Here is a 17,656-nt window from a genome sequence, read left to right as displayed (position 1 = left end):
ACAAATGAATTCATAATTTCGAACATATCTTAATTAATCTCATGAAAGATATTCCAACGTCTCTGCTATACATATTGAGAATAAGCAAGTGCGTGTGGGTGGGGCGTGCTCTGGTGCTATCCACGATAGCGCGTTACGCGCGTGGGTTCGCTGCTCGATTTGTCTCCTGGCGAGAAGAAAAAGGTCCCCGCGAGGAGAAAAAGGTGCCAGCCCTACCCACACGAACCGCGCCGCCTCCATATTCCCCTTCCTCTCGTCCTCCTCACCCACAGCCACAGGTTCTAGCCACCTCCGGATCCGGCCGCCACCGGCCCGGCCATCCACGAGGTGATGAGCAGGACGTCCAGGTCATTCCCCTCTCTCGTAATCCCTTTTGTCTGTGGATTAGTACACCGGATAAACGGAGACTTCAAAGTGGAGGCGAAGGACGTGACCTAGAGCTGCCGCCATGTCCTAGCCTACCGCCTCCGCTTCAACCCCACCAGCCCCTCATTTTTAGTTTGTAATCTGATTCGAATGTTGATGAGCACATAGCCTTGGAGCTGAGAACCAGGAGGAATCCGAGGAGACAGATGGAGATGGAATGGGGAAGAAGACAGGGTGAGGTAGGAGGAGAGGAGGCTGTGGCGGCGCCCCGTGTTTGCCTTCTTCGTCAAACATCCACAGATGAAGGCCACGATTTCATCAACTAGGTACAAAATAAATTGGATCTTTTTTAATTAATATATGTAGGCTGTGATCATACATATACTGAAGATTTCATGTTTGGTAATTTGATTCAGTAAAAGGCTCAAGGGCTCGGCATGTTGCAGGCCAATGTGTTTCCTTCTCTTCACTAGATCAGGTCCAAAGGTGATTACGTTCTATTTTTATATAGACCTCTCTTAGATTCATTAGGTGGATTATTTGTTCAAGTTAAGTTATACTAATGATTGAAATAAATGATTGTGTGTTCTTGCAGGGGGAAACCAAATGGCAGAGATCTTGGTACCTATGAATTATCAGCAATGCTACTATGAATTATAGTGGCAACCAGTCTGTACTGTAGAATATATCATGAGCTTTTTACCCTTTTTAATTTATTTCTATTATAATAAAGTGCGGAACAATGTCACAGCACAAAGAAGCCTAAGCTGTAGCATGTACTCATCATGAACCAAGTTAAGAGTATGTCTGCTGGTGATAGAGGTGGAGCTGTTGATCTTATTGGCAGCATCAAGATATCCAAGATCCCTATAGTTTCATTTATAATGACTGTTATATCTAGAAACTGAAGAGTATTGTAAATTTCTGATACTCAACTTCACGAAACTAATGAAGTTGCACGCTATAGATGTTAGTTTAGTCCTTGTCCTATGGCAATTAGCATATCATTCTTGCTGTGAGGAGAGAACAAGCTGAAAGTTTCAGTTAAAAGTTAATTCCATTGTCGATAGAAATGCTAGAAGGAAATAAATGGGAGCTTTAGACTTTGTGCATTGTTCATTGTATATGTTTCATATACCACTCCTTCAGCTATTTGCCCTGATAAACGATTATTAACTAATGTACTTCTTCATTTCTAGGATGACTTTTGATTTTCTCTAGGAATTGAATCCCCAAGTTAGTTTATAGGATACATTAGACATCAACTTCTATTTTTTCCAATGCATTAAAGGTTCACTTTCCATTCTCCAGCTCCTCAAGTGTACGCAACATAATAATCAATAAATTGTATTTATTTGCACATGGAAGTATGATTTTATTGTTAGCCTACCAAGTTTTTTTCATAATTGATGGGAAAAGATCTCTTTCATGGCTATGTGATATATCTATATGTCTATTTTGTTTCATCGCATAATTAACTTACTATGTTAGCACTTATCCGAATTCCCTTCACCATATCTGATATCTGAAACTCGTTTCTAATAGGAGAAAGAATGTTGGAAGTGAATGATGCCTCCACCAATCAGCAGGGAGCCTTTGACTCGAGGATCATGAAACAGATACGAAGATGGCCTGACTGCTGAAGAATACGAAGGAAGATTTAATTGCTCAGGTACTTTTCTCTTCCCCGACGGATTTCAACTATGTGGCCTTCTATTGTTATATTCCTGTATGAATTCGGAACTTGTATGGTACCTACTTTTAGGCTGATAAATTTATTCATGAAACTGGTATTGATACTTTAGTTGTATGCATTTCAAATGTCAATGGAAAGTATTCTCCCAGTGGACTAAACCTCAGACTTGACTTGCTAAAGGTCAGGCAAATGCAATCACACTATTCAAATCTTTGTGTGATCTTAGTGGTGGGGTATAAGATTTTTCGAAGAAACCATCACAACATGGAATATTTAACCAGCAATTGGTTTGTTCTTGTAGTAATTAATATCTTTTAATTGTACTCACATCTTGGAAAAACTTCATGTTTCCTTTTTCGAATTTCCTGAGAAGCTAAAGGTTTTCTCAAACGTTATGACTTTACTAATCTTTTTTACTTAATCTGCTGACATGACAAGGCTGCGAGTGTATAAGCGACAGTACCAACCTTCTACGTGTATTCCGAGCCATCTCAAAACTGCTTGAGTTTGGGCCAGTGGGGTAAAGTAAATGGATTGTTCATTCAAGGTTAAAAACATCAGGTTTAATAATCAAGGTTGAAAGTGAACTTTTCAGTAGTTCATGGGTGAAAAGTTGGATTTTTCCCAACATCTTTGGAATTATTCCATGAATGGGTATTAATTATTCTGTGAAAGATTGAAAGTGAACTTCATTTGAGGAAATAACTCAGTTTGTTTGAACCAATTTTCCCGGCATAGTCTCCCCAGTTAGCTCTACGTAGTTTCTTATGTGTTCATGCGCGTGCACGTGCCCATTCAGTAATTTTGGTCTGCTAGGTAGCCCCGGTTCTTCTGCTACTAACACTTCATCATTGATTTATTGTATACCGCGTTGTTTTGAGTTAATGATCCATTTATGAACTTGTATAAATGGCCAGACCCATTATTAATTCATTTTATCCATCAAATGCACAATAAATTTTGAAGTGAGGTGTGCAAGTATTTATTCATTTCAGTTTCAGATGATAGGAAATGTGAGATTTGTTTTCCAGTTTGCAGTATCAAGGATAACTCTTATAAATCTATACTTTCTATAGAGACATGGAGTGTTGTGTCTCTGAATGATTATCTTACTATTTTGCCATGCATTTTCAGTGGAGGCAATGTTACAGAAATCGCAAGCTTTGGTGTTGTTTATGGGGACCTCAGAACATTGCTTCTTTATGTATACAGAAGTCAGACACCATTCTATGTACTTCCCTGATATTTTGGACCTTCTCAGGAAGGTAAACTTCTTTTTATGCAGTATGGTAAATTTTAAAAATACCAGTCTTCCACTTTTTGAAAATTTTATTACTTCTGCCACGTGGTTGCTTTATTGTTTTGGTGATCCTGTTATGCTCACGTGGCCCTTCGGCATGTACCTCATACATAACCCTCCATCCAGGTGAGAGCCCCGATATATTCTTGGATCTTTAAGAGATGGTGCAGAGAGCAATATTAATTTTCTGTTTCATTGTTCTATTAATAGAAGAAAACAAGCTTTTTTGTTCAGGTTTCAGATCTCTTGAGTTCAGTGGAACTCATAGAAGAAAGGAAACTTTCTGTTCTATGGTGTCCCACTGTTCCAGGTTTTAGGGATGATCACTAGACTTGGAAGTGTGAATTTATTGTTGTCGCATGTGGGTATGTACCTACTGATGTGTATAAAACCACGACTTTTTTCTTTGACAAGTATTTCCGTTCACATTCATAGCAAGAATAAATAAATGTACCATGACCTGTGTTGTCCATGCCATTTATCTCTATTGTGTGTTTAAGATAAATGACATTTATCTTAAAATTGTTAAAGAAACTATTTTGCAACAAGTTTCCTTCAAATTGTTAAAGAAACTATTTTTCAACTGTAAGAATGTAAATTAATTAGTTTCGGGGTGTTTTTTTGGAAACATGGATGATATAGGTGGAGAGTTTGGCACGACACACTGGCCCTGGGCAGTCGCAGCCCAGACCTTTCCTTTACCAATGTTCTTATTTTAGAGTTTACATCCCACGTCAAATGTTTCTTTCCATGTAGGAGTACATTCCCATTTCTCTAGGATGCTCGATATTTTGGCCACCCACGATAGGGTTCTAAGAATTGATATCACAGTTACTAGGTTTCCAAGTATTACATTCATATTTTGTCTTTGAACCGTGTTATTTTTCAGTTTAAGTTTGTTCTTGCTACATCATTTATTTACAGATTCTCCAAATAGACGAGCAAGGCAACCGACCTGGGGAGAGACCTACTGATTTGGGCTTGCGGGAGCATGTATGTGGCTTGACTATGATGACCGCAATATGGGGATTTCCAGGTTTCCTCTTCATGTGTTATTCAAAAGTCGAGTTGATTGCAGTGTACCATTGCATTGGTGATATGTGTTTACCAATATAATGTTGTAGTAGCTAAATTTACTTGGTGCGATGTGTTTACCAACTCATGGTATGCTCGGTAATTACAGGGACTTCATGGTAGATTTGATCAAAAGACAAGCAAGGCAATTGAGCTGCGGAGAGACCCGCTGATTTGGACTTGCGGGAGTGTGTCTTGGATGGCTTGACTATGATCTCCGTGTTATAATGATATCTGAATTTCCGATTCATGTCTTATGTCTTACTCAAAGTCTAGATGACCAAAATCTAACTTTGTACTGGTTCGTATGTGTTTACCAAATCTGCAGTAGGTAAATGAGTTTTACTTGGCATACAAATTTGATGTTATAGCATTAAATCTCCTCATGATATACTTAGTAATTTACACAGATTTCATTTATGCTATAGTTTTGATTGTGCATGTGCACTTGAACTCTGTTTGATCATCTACACTGTTGTCAAAAGACTTGAAACATATGATAGTGGGATTATATTTGAATGATATGATTGTTGATTGATAGCATTTTTGCTGCTACAGCTCGCCATTTTTTATGGTTTGAACACATGCATCTTAAAAATGTCCTGCTTATATATATTTACTTCCTTTTTTTCTATCTTAGGTGTGCTACAAATTCTTCAACCAACAATTTAGTGTACATGTGTTTTGCTTGTAGCTTGCTCAAGGCACTGCTGGCATGACAGGTCCTATGCTCAGATCAAACATTCCTTTACCCAAGTGTATGAATCTATATTATTTTATCTTTATCTTCTGCTCTGGCTATTATGAGAAAAAATTTCAACACATTGTTTGTAACATTGAAGAAAGCTATTAACAGTTCTAATCAGCGACACATGATTTATTTCTTAGCAAGTAGTTTGTGACTTTTTTTCTAAAATGTAATAGGCAGTAACTTTTGAGGTTCATGTGCTTATAGTGTTACTTAATTAGTGAGTTAGTGCTAGATCAGTGTCCCAACACAATGATGATATGCCTCATATAAGAGCAATATTCTTCTCTGAGGAAAGCTGAAGCGCAAAACTGAAAACCAAACTTGAGTCTGAATGAAAAGTTCATTCTGCACGGTTTAAGTTCGTTTTGAACTTTAACTTTTCTATTGACTTGTCCTCTGTACATGTTTCAAGCAATAGCTTTGACCTTAAATGGAGACTATTAATTGGAGTGTTCCATCTTATTGTATTGTATGTTGATATATGGAGAGAGAGCATTTGGTAGATTATTTTTGGGCAATACTGCTCAATCATGTCTATAGAAATTGAGAATCATTTTTGGGGTACCAGATTTTTTCTAAAGGCACATGATGTGCTAGAACCTTACATTTATAAGGAAACTTCAAAATTTGTAAACAGATCATCTTTTGCCACTTCCACATATCAGCTGTATTGAAAGAATAAGATAAGGTTTTTCTCTTCCAAGTTCATGATTCCAACTTCTGTGCTTTCACTCTTTCACATATATTTACAAGTTGTGATTGTGTTCTTTCGCAGTTTCTGCACTACATGTGAACTGCTAGCCACTTGACCATGTTGCCATATGCTGAAGTGTACTTTTACTGTCATTTTTGCATGTGGTTAATGTTCTCATTTTGTTCCCTTATTGAATTGATACCTAGAAGAACCTTGTCTTCGGGTAGTCGTCTTTTTATTTTGGAATTCTAATCTGTATAGATTTTGTATATGAATGCCTTATATCAAATCCAGAAGTTTTAAGGATAGAATCGAAATGAGGACTTGTGGCTCATTTGTGATTGGTCCTTCTATATAGTATACTCCCTCCGGTCTCTTTTAATTGACTCAGATTTAGTACAACTTTATACTAAATTCGAGTCAATTAAAAAAGACCAGAGGGAGTACATTGTATCAAATTGAGAGCATTGAGTAGTGTTGGTTGCCGAAAAAGGCTTTGTACCGGTGCATGACACATTTTTTGTTATCATGTTGTGATTGGGGCGCACAACACCAGTGAGGAGGCGCCCCATGGGGCGCCCCAACCACTAGTATATATATATAGCAGGTGATGCGGCTCAACATTATCCAGCTCCAATCACTCTAGCGCTAACCTGAATTAAAAATAATGTATATATATTCCTAACAGATTTGCCTCCATTTCCATTCATTTCTCTTGTGTGTGCCACTCACACCAACCATCAGCTCCAGCACTCCACCTTTGTTGCCGATCTATGTGCAGAACTCGACTGACAATAGTAAATTTGTATAAGATGGTAGCATTATCGATGGATGTCATGGTAGTGCACATAACAAACCTAATGATCCATTTACAATGGGATGTCACCATAAGCAAAAGAGCGGAATTTTAATGTATCAACCAAAAACCTTGATCCTTAAGTATTGCATGACAATAAAATCAATCTCAAGAGGTTTGGACTTGACAACACACAATTATGTTGTCTTTATAATTGAGATCGAAGTAGATACTGAGCATTGTCTCCTTAACTTTTTTCGTCGGAGAATCTCACTCGAGTTCAAAAATTTCTGAAGAACTGAAGAGTATAGTAAACCAACACTTGGTAAACAATCAAAATATGTGGTACTGCACCCTGGAAATAAATAAATGGTTGAGCAAGCATACTGACCAAAATAATTTGAAATTATCTAACAGCCAGGAGTAGGCAACGGCCAAAAGGACGGAAACAACAATGTATTTTGGAATAAGTGCAACAATTGAATGTTAGGTCATCTAGCACCGATGCTTTGGCAAAGTATGAACACTAAAATGAGACAAATCGAATTCATTCGGAAATGATATGATGTAATCACACTATCACTGGAGGAATTGCATGATCATTGTGTCAAACACAAGCTGATCAAATGCACCATGATTCTAAAAGAGCATAACTATATCTTTTCTCAATGCATATAAAGGGATGCAATCTTTCAGGTAAAAGCAATAACTGCTAGATTACCTTGAAACTGGAAGGGTGCCCGCCTGGGTGAACCTACAGGTGGACAAGGGTGTAGAGCGAGCATTTCTTCTAGCCTAAGTAGCTACTGATGCGCGACTACTCTGATTAGTTACACTTGCATTAATATCTGAGGTACTAACGTGTTGAAAACCAGGAATACGTCCAAACTGACGTTTCTATGTAAATTGTTGTTCTGGTTGAAATAATCTGTTCAAGCCCACTATGTAGTGCAATCTACTGCTATAAAATCACATTTTCAGGCTTTCCTTTTTGCCTTTTAGATAATGAAAAGAAGAAGTGCATACATGCTAAATGAATGGTACCTCGGCTCAGCTGCAGCTGAAGATTCGATGTGACCCTCAACAATCAGAGCTTAGAACATATTGGTGCTACATCCAACGGTTTCACCAATGGTCAGAGAAAAACTTATTTATCAGCCTGGAATGAAACAATTGCAAGGCTTTATTAACGATTAACAAATTGACAACAAACCTGTGTGAAGAAGGAAGAAAAACTTGCCGGGAAGCATCTAACTTCATATAAGATTCACACAGTACACGAATATCTCCAGCGAAGTAAGTTAGGTTCAAAGGTCTGGTTTCATAGGAGAGGCAACCTCGCAGGCACAATATAATCATCCCTGTCATAGTCAATGTCACGGCCAGGACCAAGGGGCCAAAGTACCATCACAAGAGTGATTCATAATGCCTGGATTAATCAAATAAATTATCTTTAGAGAGATTATGCTCTCGAAAGTTGACACTGAAATACTAATCTTCCAATGACATTGAAACACTGGAATTAGTCTACATGTAGTAAAGAGAATTTTGTGTTTTGGTGCATTATTTTACAGAGTTCCTCCATAAAAACTTACTCATGTAGGACATCATTCTATAACATTAGAAGTCTTTCAGAAGCTTCGAGATTTAGAAATGAGCTAACAGTGTTGGCAGAATTGTGCACTGATTGTTTCATGAACAAAACATAGAAGAGCAGTGTCTCCTTTACCATTAGATCGCTGAATTTGATTAAGTAATTGTTAACTGCATATATATTCATGTGAGAATCTTATTTTAAAGTATATGTGATAACACATCAAATTGCTGCTCAAAAGAAGAAAATGATGGCATTAGAACAGTTGGCTTGATTGAATTTATTTGATCAAATGGATAGCTTTCCATGCAGTTGATGAACTCAGAGAGGATTTGATACCTGATACAAAACAAAAACCATAAAATCCAAGCTAGACTACATGGAATCATGAAGAATAATGAGACAAAGATAATCTGACATAAATAGAATATCCACGAGTGTTCACAAATAGAATACAATTTTACCTCAAAAAGGAAAAAATTTGTTCACAGCCAAATAGAATTCTTGCAGAGGTAATGCATTACATGCATATACAGACATTCACCTGATTTTTAAGCCACCAAACTAACTCGAACATAATTCCCAATATTTTAGTTTCTATGGTACATACTTTGGAGATCTGTTTTGAAAAGCACCCCATATGACTCTACAAAATATAAGAGAATAGTCATACATCGTGGCAATTAGACTCTCATGTAACCAGATCAATAAGTAGAATGAGAGCAAGTGCCCAAATGGCATAGACCACGATGTTCAACAACTACCAATATGTATACAACATTTAGCGAAAAAGAGTGTATTAAGATGGAACCATATCAACAGAGCGATGTATATGTCCATGATTATGTAACAATCAGCATAGAACCATATCTGTAACAATCTGCATTAATTCAATTATTTCGAATGCACTGGACAAAATATACTTAAGTTGGACATGTTCATGATTCTAGAGAGAAAAGAGAATGATGTGACCCTGGGGCATTTCAAAAACAGTGGCGAAATATACTTATTGAGCTGGTTCTAAAAAAAAGTGCATAACGCATATAATGGTTTTCCACTGAGGCTGAATCACCAGCTTCAACTAAGTAATGCTTCAAGAAATACATTACTATATATTTACCTGCCATCGTCTATTGGAGATTTCACTAATGTCACACTGATATCTCACCAAACTACTGAAATCTTATCAAGCTCACTGCAAAGCATTTTCAGCACGTATAATTGATAGTACTGGCAGCCAAACTAAAATATATAGATCTGTTTTGAATTGGATTCCATACCGGATCTAGAAATTAGAACACAATGGGTCTTTTTTGTATAATTGATACTGCGTTCCAGCATTTCTCTACAATAAAGTGGTTTAAAAAAATATTGAAAATACCGCCAAATACTTTGCCATCAACTTCCAGGTTAGATGAATTTAAGACATAATCTCTGTTGTCTCTGCCTAGTCTTTGGATCTTCCCGTCGCATTAAAGCACCACATCAATACATTTGCCATCTACAGTTTTGCAAATGCAAGATCTAGTTCATTGAGATGTTTCAGAGGAGTATAGCCATTGTCAATATTGATAACCAGTGTTATCTTTATTTTTCTTGACTCGCAATGGCGGCCAGGTCTGCAGGCTCATGAAATTTTTGGCGAAGAGACAATGACTGATTGTTGGGCTGATCTTCCGATGTTTGATTTAGCAATAAAGGGCCAGCAGATGGTTAATGAATAAATACAAATTCTCAGCAAAATCAAATGAGATATCAAATATGAAGGCTAACCTTGTAAGGGGAAATCAGGATCTTCATGTGGGTGGCACTCAGAACGACAACATTGCAGACTGGGCGAGCACTCAATGGAGGTGACATCCAGAACTTGGCTGGCCGGCTGTCCGACTCCATCATCATCATTGCATATGGGTACAACCAAAGCTTACTAAAAAAGTTCAGATCGAGTTAGTTTTACAGGTACCTCAACTCTTTTTAGCACATTTTCCTTGACTCGATCTCAGAATTTAATTTGAATTTCAGCATAAGTCATCACAAGTAATCGTCCATGATTTCGTTCATCATATTCATAGCTCTAACACGTACACGCATCCCACAAAATTCAACATCGGCGACAACTGTTAGACAATTTCCTAGCAAGTTAGTTTTACAGAACGGAACAGTACCAATGATACTGGTCCCGAGAGAGGAAAGCTTCCAGGGACGATCCAATGGCGAGCCACAACACGAACCCCCGAAATCCACAATCACGCGAGGATTACCTGTACCAGTACGGCAGTACCTGGTTTCCTTGAAAGTCGATGATGTAGAGAGTGACGCCGTGGGTGCCCAACATTGCGGGACCGGAGGAAACGATGGCCGAATCATGACGAGATCGTCGGGGAGGGTGATGGCGGTAGCAGCTGCACACAGGTCGGAGGATCCGGGCCGGGGAAAAGAAGATGTCGAGGTCGAGGACAGCAGTCGGTCGGTGGTGGAGGTATGGACCAGCCTAGCAGGGGACCTCGTTGCCGACCACCAAATGCCCAACACTCGCCGGAGTTGCTCGTCCCGGCCAGACCGCAGTAGGAGGCGGCAGATCCGGTCACCAACCGCCACTCCGCCTGGAGCCCAGGCCACGACGACGTCGCCCCGGATGCAGGCCCGCCGAAGCCCAGATCGGACCCGACCGCAGCGATCCCCGCGCCTCAGCCACGCCTGCACCTCTTCGCATGACTCCGCCGCGCCGTCATGCGCGCCAAGCAGCGCCGTCCTATGCCAAAGTCAGGCGCCGCCCGCTCCTCCGTTCGACGAAGTGTCCCACGCAGCCCGCCTCACGAGCGGGGAACGGAGATCCCGTCGCCGCCCAAGTTGCGTGGGCTTTGCCCGGCAACGCTTGCCGGCGGCGGCGGTGGGGGAGGAGGGTGGAGGTGGAGCTGCTCCCGACGGCTAGGGTTGGCACGCAGGTCGCCCGCGGGGAGCGACCGAGGAAGGAGAGCTCGGGCGACGAGGAGGTGCACACGGCGGCGGCATCGTGGGATGGGGCAGTGGATGCGTCCGCAGCAAGGATGACCGGTACGATGGGTCACGCTCGTTTGACGCGATGACGAGCGCGACCAGGCTGAGCCATGATCCCGGAGCGGGTCTTGTCGGCGGTTCGTCCGGGAGGGCACCCGTTGTTTGAGGAGAAAAGGGAGGGAATTTAGCGAACAGGTAAGGGCAAGGGTAGTAGTATGTCAATCGGTGGGAGGGCAAAACAGTCTAAAAAAATATGCTTGACGAAAGTTGGGACCGGAGGAAACAGAACCAGTTCCTCCTTTTTATATAGTAGAGAAACTTGGTCAAATTTTACAAAGCTTGACTAAACACAAAACTAATATGCATTAATTTTTGACAAGGAAAGATAATGGAAATACAAGATATGGCCAATATACAAGATACTAGAATACAACAGCAAGAACAAGTGAATATTTTCAAGAAAGCTACAAGTGTCAATTTAGGATCGGTGCAGCACATACGATGCAAATAGCCCACCAGGTGAATGCCCGGTTTACAAGGTCACACATAATACGTTCTACAGCCCTAAACTACTGCAGGCAGAGGATACGCACAGAGTTAAAGAGCACCACAGAAGAATCCAGCAAAAGATTGGCATTCATTCGCCCACTGGATTACATGTTTCCGGGTGCAAGTAGTTTGCAACCAAGATCATCATCACTGTTTGGAATCCCCATAGTGTGTCCATCTCTCACATAAGATGTTAAGTACAGCCCGGACATATGGATTGGCGTCATGATGGCGATACCCAGTAGCGCATGCCACCATTTCTCAGCAACGATGGCCAACACAAGCATGAAGCCAATGTAGAATACTAAATACAGCCCGAAGCATATGTTCTGCAAAACAGCAACAATCCAATACAAACGGTTAGGTAGAAGAGAGCACGTTCAATTGATAATGAAGAGGGCGGCATAAAGCTTTGCACCTAACACACAAAGATTGAAATGAATTCAGTTGCCAAGCAAACTGCAGCACACATCTAAGAGATCACACAGCCTATCCAAATCCTGAACTGGACACAACTTCCCGAGTTTATCCAACTAAATAAAATAATAAACTACATTCAGACAAAGGGAACCCATTACAGTGGTAGAAGTGTTCTAATGCATTTCTTACATGACTACAAGGTCTTTGGTTTCTTTTGATAAATATAGGTATAGACCATCGTCCTAACAAATACTTAGTTACTTTCTAAAGGCCTCATTTACCACACAGATTTTGGGCAGGTATTGAAGGGATTATCATATTCTACCCCCAATCCCCAGAAATTCCCCAACAGCCTGTTTACCACACGGGTTTTGTATGGAACTCAGCCCCAGAAAGCCACCATGAACCCGTGTGCATGTAATTCCAGTCGTCCTTCACCTCACGTTTTCGTCTACTCCTGCCAGGGGCAAAGCTGGAGGAGAAAATCATTGGGTTCATCTCCACTAGTTATGGTCTATCTTCCACAAATGAACCAAGTGATATGCTAAATTAGTGAAGGTTCGGTGAAACCATTGTACATCAGCTCCGCCACTGCTCAGGACACAGCCAATGCCCAGCTCCACTGGCCACCCCTTTATCTGGCAGCAGGCTTGGCCTTCTCCCAGTAATATTCCCTTCCCCATCATCCTCTCGCCTCCCCTCCCTTTGCTCTAGGGTTTCTAGGTCATCGCCAACCAAGACAGTGGAGCAGGACATGAGCCCACGCCGGACGAGTACTCGAGATTCTGGTCCTTCTGAGACTAGAGTGACACCAGGTGCTTTCGGAACCGGGCAAGCGTTCTAGGCTAATTTAGTGCGTGATCAGGTGATGGTTTTGAGTCACAGATGGTTGGTACATATAGCAGCAGTGGTGCTACCTAAGTATATGGTGGCCTGCATTGCATGTACTGTAACAGCATGACACAAAGAGGAAGGGGTCGTAGAGGCCTTCTCCTACACCTCTCATTATATCCAGGGGTGTTTTTGGCTGTCCAGGCAGTAGAAGAATACTGCTACAGACATTGGTTTGTGATTTGTGGTATCCATTGTGAGAACCTTGTTGCTCTCTACATTCTCCTCAGTCCAACAGTTGAACTCATCTGTGGAAATGCATGTTCCCTCATCTGTGGAAATGCATGTTACCTCATCTGTGTTTGTCCTATCCCAATTGTTCCTTCCGCAGTTTGCAAGAATCAAGTACAGATTAAATAGCCATCACAACTTTTCCTTTGGCATGAAGGATTCAGTAGTTTTCTGCAATTTTAAAATTTCATTTAGTTCATGTAGAGGAGAACAAAAAGAAGCATCTCTCGATGCATGATGGACAGAGCTTGAAGTAGACAATCTGTATGCACTCTTTGTTGTCAGGAGCCAGAAAAGGGCATGCAACACCCTACAGTATGCACTCTTTGCTGTCAGGAGCCAGAAAACATCAATCATTTCACATTGCAGTGCTCATTCTCTTGGCAGGTATGCGTTCTGCTCCTGTACAGGCTCCATCGGTTTACACCGGACGCAAATGCAGAGATTGCAGTGTGGTGGAGTGCACTATCTGATGCTCGCAAAGAATTGAACTCACTCATCATTATGGTTGCACAATGTATCTGGCTCGAGAGGACCAGCAGGGTCTTCGGCAAGATAGCCACCATACCCATGGAGGTGTGCGCAAGATCAAAGTGGAATTTGAACAATGGAAAAGAGCAAAGTTGTGTGGACTGTTAGCACAGGTAGACTGAGTTGCATGTGGTGTGGAGAGAGGCTCAATCACTTGTGATTTGAGCTCCAAATTTCAGGTTTTGTAAAAAATAAATTCTCTTTCTTAATATAGAAGACACACAAGTCTCATGTGTCTTCTTGAAAAAGGATACATGATGGACCAGGTTGCCCGGTAGGGCTGTTAAAAGTATGTTTCTAGTCAATTCTATTTCCAAACCATGAAAAGTAGGTAGCTGTCATAACTAAAGCTCCCAACTTGTAGCTTCAGCTTTGTTTCCTCCTGTGTTTCCTGTGAGAACATAGGATGGCAACCTGTACCTGATTGTGTCCTAAGTAAGATGCAGTGAACTGTTTTGATACTTCATGACTCTTAACCATGAGATTTAAGTAGCCAGTCATCCCCACTCGGATTGTATTACATTGCATTGCCACATTGCTTCCGTCTTCGTTTCTTGTGCCTAGCTGACACCTGAGGATACCAACAGGAAAATCGCTCTATTGCGGACGGCAGTGGCAGGGCTCTTTCTCCCTGTGCTAGCGAGCGGCGGCACAATGCACATATAGCGAGCAGGCGAGAAAGGAGGCACGGCGTGCCAAGGTGCAACGAGCAGGTGGGCATGGAAGCTCGGCCTGCTAGGGTTGCAGGAGCGATGGTGTGAAACAGATTTGGTCCATGGGTGTGCCTAACCGCAGGGTTGCACAATCTCCTGGCAGCAGCACATGCTGGTTGGGCTTGGGTGGCACCTGGTTTCAGATCTGGGATGGCATGCCAAGAGCTGCTTGTGGATCCATTTTCCCATGGTGAAATCCAGACCCAGCTTGGCGCGTGCAGTGGTTGGCTAGAGGTACAGCGGCTTACCTTTCTCGGGGTTGTAGAGGCCAAGTGGCTTTTCTCACCGGCAGCAAGGAGTCGACAGTTATTGTGTTATCTACATGCTATCTGGGCTGTCCAGACCTAGTTTAGAAAGGTAGTGTGGCTGATTGTGTGGTCTTACCCAATTTTATTTACTAGCCGATATTTGTGAGGTTTTTGATCTGGTTTTCTCAGTAAGTGGATCAACTTTATTCTTCTTAATGGAGTTGTAGGAACCCTCTACTGTTCGAGCAAGGTTTGTTCCAGAAAATACTTTCTTAAGGCACCAACGGAGACACGATAACTTGTACTCTTTCTTCTTACTTTTCACTTTACACATGGAACTTAACATGGGGTGGGGTACTTACAAGGGAGTTCCTGATTGAATTGGCCTGTATAGAATGCTTTGGGGCCATCTCTAGCTTCCCTTCTGCAAGCTTGGCCTTGTTCACCTTTGCGATGCTCTGACCTGAAACTATACTTTGGCAGTTCTTGAGATCTACACGGTTGGAATTGACAGCCACCAAACACTGGGATTGGAAGAGCAGAGGTTATTTAACAGCATCATAGTTACAACATTAATTATTTTCATAAAACAGTGGACTTGAAAGGGCACCTTTGGATGGTTGGAGACACAGCCCCACATCTTGATGACGATACAAATAAGTACAACGGTTATTGATGCCACAATTGTTTTTGATACTTGAAACATCAGAGTGATTACGACTCCCCCAAGCACGTAGATATAGATAAACTGAGATAGAACGAGCACAGCTCCAATATCCAGACTACAACCACCTTGCTCAACCAGCTTAAGGATGCTGCGTGTGATTAATAAAATTGGTAAAACCGAGAGTGGAAGTCCGACCAACGCAGCCTTCAACACGATGTTTACAGGATTTTCTGCCCACGCGAGAACACATGTTGTACTGTATACATTGAGAAGTGTAACTCCTGTAACTGATGCATCTGCCACTGTCTTTAGAAACGTCATTAACGCCTATGGAATGGATTATAGATTTATCAATATCCAAATCATCAAGCATAAATGAGAAATTGTGAATTAAGGAAACAAATATTTTACCGGCTCGCTCAACGGAAACAGCTTCTTACTTTCATCATTTTCCATAGGCCCAGCCTGCAAGACAGCGCCTAATCTTTAGTCGTCCTTATGAAACAGTGTGCACTAATTATTCTTGCAGGATATAATGCACCGTAGTGATATGTGACTGTGTAAGTCATGCTTAAGTTAAGAGGTGGTGTACCATTACACAAAATTGTAGGAGCGGAATCTTTCATGACACAAAATCAAAATTAATCAAAATGAAACAGAGACAAGGCCAACCACATAGACGCAATGGTTATTACTGAAAAGAGCGAGTGGAAAGAAAAATGAACAAAGATAGACTACCCATTTTGTTCTAGGATTCTTCTTTGTTGTAGGCAAGCAGGAAGAGCCCGAGCTGCTGCTGCAGGTTTTGAAAAGGGAATCGATCGTGATTTGGAACATGTTCTTTATTACATGAATGAATCCGTATAACTAAGATTTTCTTATTTATACCTGTTCTAATGTTTTATTTTTTTTCTGTTCTGGCTCGGTTATTCCATCTAGCCGAGCCATTCATTCGTTTTTATGAAAGACTTGATCTCTAAAATATGCAAAGAGACACAAAACTAAGGGCTTCGCCGATTCAACAAATCACCCTGCCCAGAATCCCCCCCCCCCCCCCCCACACACACACGCACAAAAAAAACCCTAAAACCAAACCCTATCTAGAGCGCAACTGGGAATACGGCATCAAAATCCGCTAGAGAGTAGGGACGATTTCAATACAGGGGGGGGGGGGAGAGAGAATCAACTATACTCACCGCAGGCGACCCAGGCACAGCGGAAGCGGCCATGGGTACTTAGCTCCGCTGCGGTGAATACGGCGGCGGATGGAGGCGGAGGAACGGCGAGCCCCGGCCGGCGTGGAGGTGCCTGGCGCGGCGGGAGAAGCCGGGGGTGCGGCAGGAGAGGCCGGGGCGCGGCGGGAGAGGTCGGGGGCGCGCCTGGAGTGGCCGGCGGCGGCTCGAACCCTAGCCGGGGGCTCGGTCGGGACTCAACTTGAGTAACTTGACGACGTTATCAAGTCTCACCGTGACTTTTGACGCTCACATCCACCACTGAATCTCAATTGGATGGACCCGAATGAGTCAAGGCGAAATTCGCATGACTAGTCACTGAATCTCAACTTTTGTATTGAGTTTGAATTTAGACAAACTTTTGACATCAAAAGATGGACAGAGGTAGTATAAAAGATATTTCTGAAAACCTAAAATGCTCCAGACATTAGAAATGGCTCAAAATTCAAACTTGCCAGAATAAATTTTAAAAAAAATCACTAAATCATATACATTGTACTATTCAATATGGGGAAGTTTAAGCCAAATTTCTTTTGAGATGGAAGTTTAAGCCAATTTGATCACACGGGTTTGTGAATAAGCAACATTTTAAGTTTCTGTCCAAAATTTAAAACTGAAAATTGAACTTTCTTGAACTTTCAGGTAACTGATTCATGGAGACCGGTTACAGAAACACTTCCAGGCGACCATGGCCGCGTCCACGGACGGTGCAACGCCACCTTGATCTCCCAACGCCGACCTCCTCTACCTCCACTTCGACCAAATCCGGTATCGTCGTCGTGTCCTCTCTTCGGCCATCCCAGGTTCGTGGTAGGTCGTTGCCCATGTCTCGCCAGGACGCCGCTGCCGCGCCATCGCCGACCTGGGAACCGCCGTCTATGAGGCTGCTAGCGCCCCCCATGGGCA

At 41.8% G+C, this 17,656-nt stretch overlaps 1 protein-coding gene and 3 long non-coding RNA genes across 5 annotated transcripts; 2 read left to right on the top strand and 2 right to left on the bottom strand.

Annotated features, from left to right (window-relative positions):
* The first annotated feature begins 235 nt into the window (after nucleotides 1–235).
* LOC124703089 lies at nucleotides 236–1,853 on the top strand. Of its 2 annotated transcripts, XR_007002926.1 has the most exons (4): nucleotides 236–347; nucleotides 535–692; nucleotides 783–852; nucleotides 962–1,853. It is a non-coding gene; the product is annotated as an uncharacterized LOC124703089 (long non-coding RNA). The 2 variants fall into 2 exon arrangements; XR_007002925.1 differs by having other exon boundaries at nucleotides 243–692.
* A 25-nt stretch (nucleotides 1,854–1,878) lies between these two features.
* Nucleotides 1,879–5,667, top strand: LOC124703088. Its single transcript, XR_007002924.1, has 3 exons — nucleotides 1,879–2,038; nucleotides 3,197–4,398; nucleotides 4,546–5,667. It is a non-coding gene; the product is annotated as an uncharacterized LOC124703088 (long non-coding RNA).
* Nucleotides 5,668–6,578: 911 nt separating this feature from the next.
* On the bottom strand, nucleotides 6,579–8,002 carry LOC124703090. The gene is made up of 3 exons (XR_007002927.1): nucleotides 7,891–8,002; nucleotides 7,722–7,787; nucleotides 6,579–7,032 (listed from the first exon to the last, which is right to left on the bottom strand). It is a non-coding gene; the product is annotated as an uncharacterized LOC124703090 (long non-coding RNA).
* A 3,652-nt stretch (nucleotides 8,003–11,654) lies between these two features.
* LOC124703087 lies at nucleotides 11,655–16,838 on the bottom strand. The gene is made up of 5 exons (XM_047235297.1): nucleotides 16,715–16,838; nucleotides 15,930–15,983; nucleotides 15,462–15,845; nucleotides 15,214–15,375; nucleotides 11,655–12,146 (listed from the first exon to the last, which is right to left on the bottom strand). Exons 1-5 carry the CDS (start codon nucleotides 16,745–16,747, stop codon nucleotides 11,922–11,924), a joined length of 858 nt encoding a protein of 285 aa, XP_047091253.1. The 5' UTR covers nucleotides 16,748–16,838; the 3' UTR covers nucleotides 11,655–11,921.
* Nucleotides 16,839–17,656: the final 818 nt, after the last annotated feature.

This window comes from Lolium rigidum, chromosome 3 (assembly GCF_022539505.1).
Source record: "Lolium rigidum isolate FL_2022 chromosome 3, APGP_CSIRO_Lrig_0.1, whole genome shotgun sequence".
NCBI classification, from domain to species: Eukaryota; Viridiplantae; Streptophyta; class Magnoliopsida; order Poales; family Poaceae; genus Lolium; species Lolium rigidum.
The sequence above is the reverse complement of the archived record's forward strand: the minus strand, read 5'-3'. Positions and strand labels throughout refer to the sequence as shown.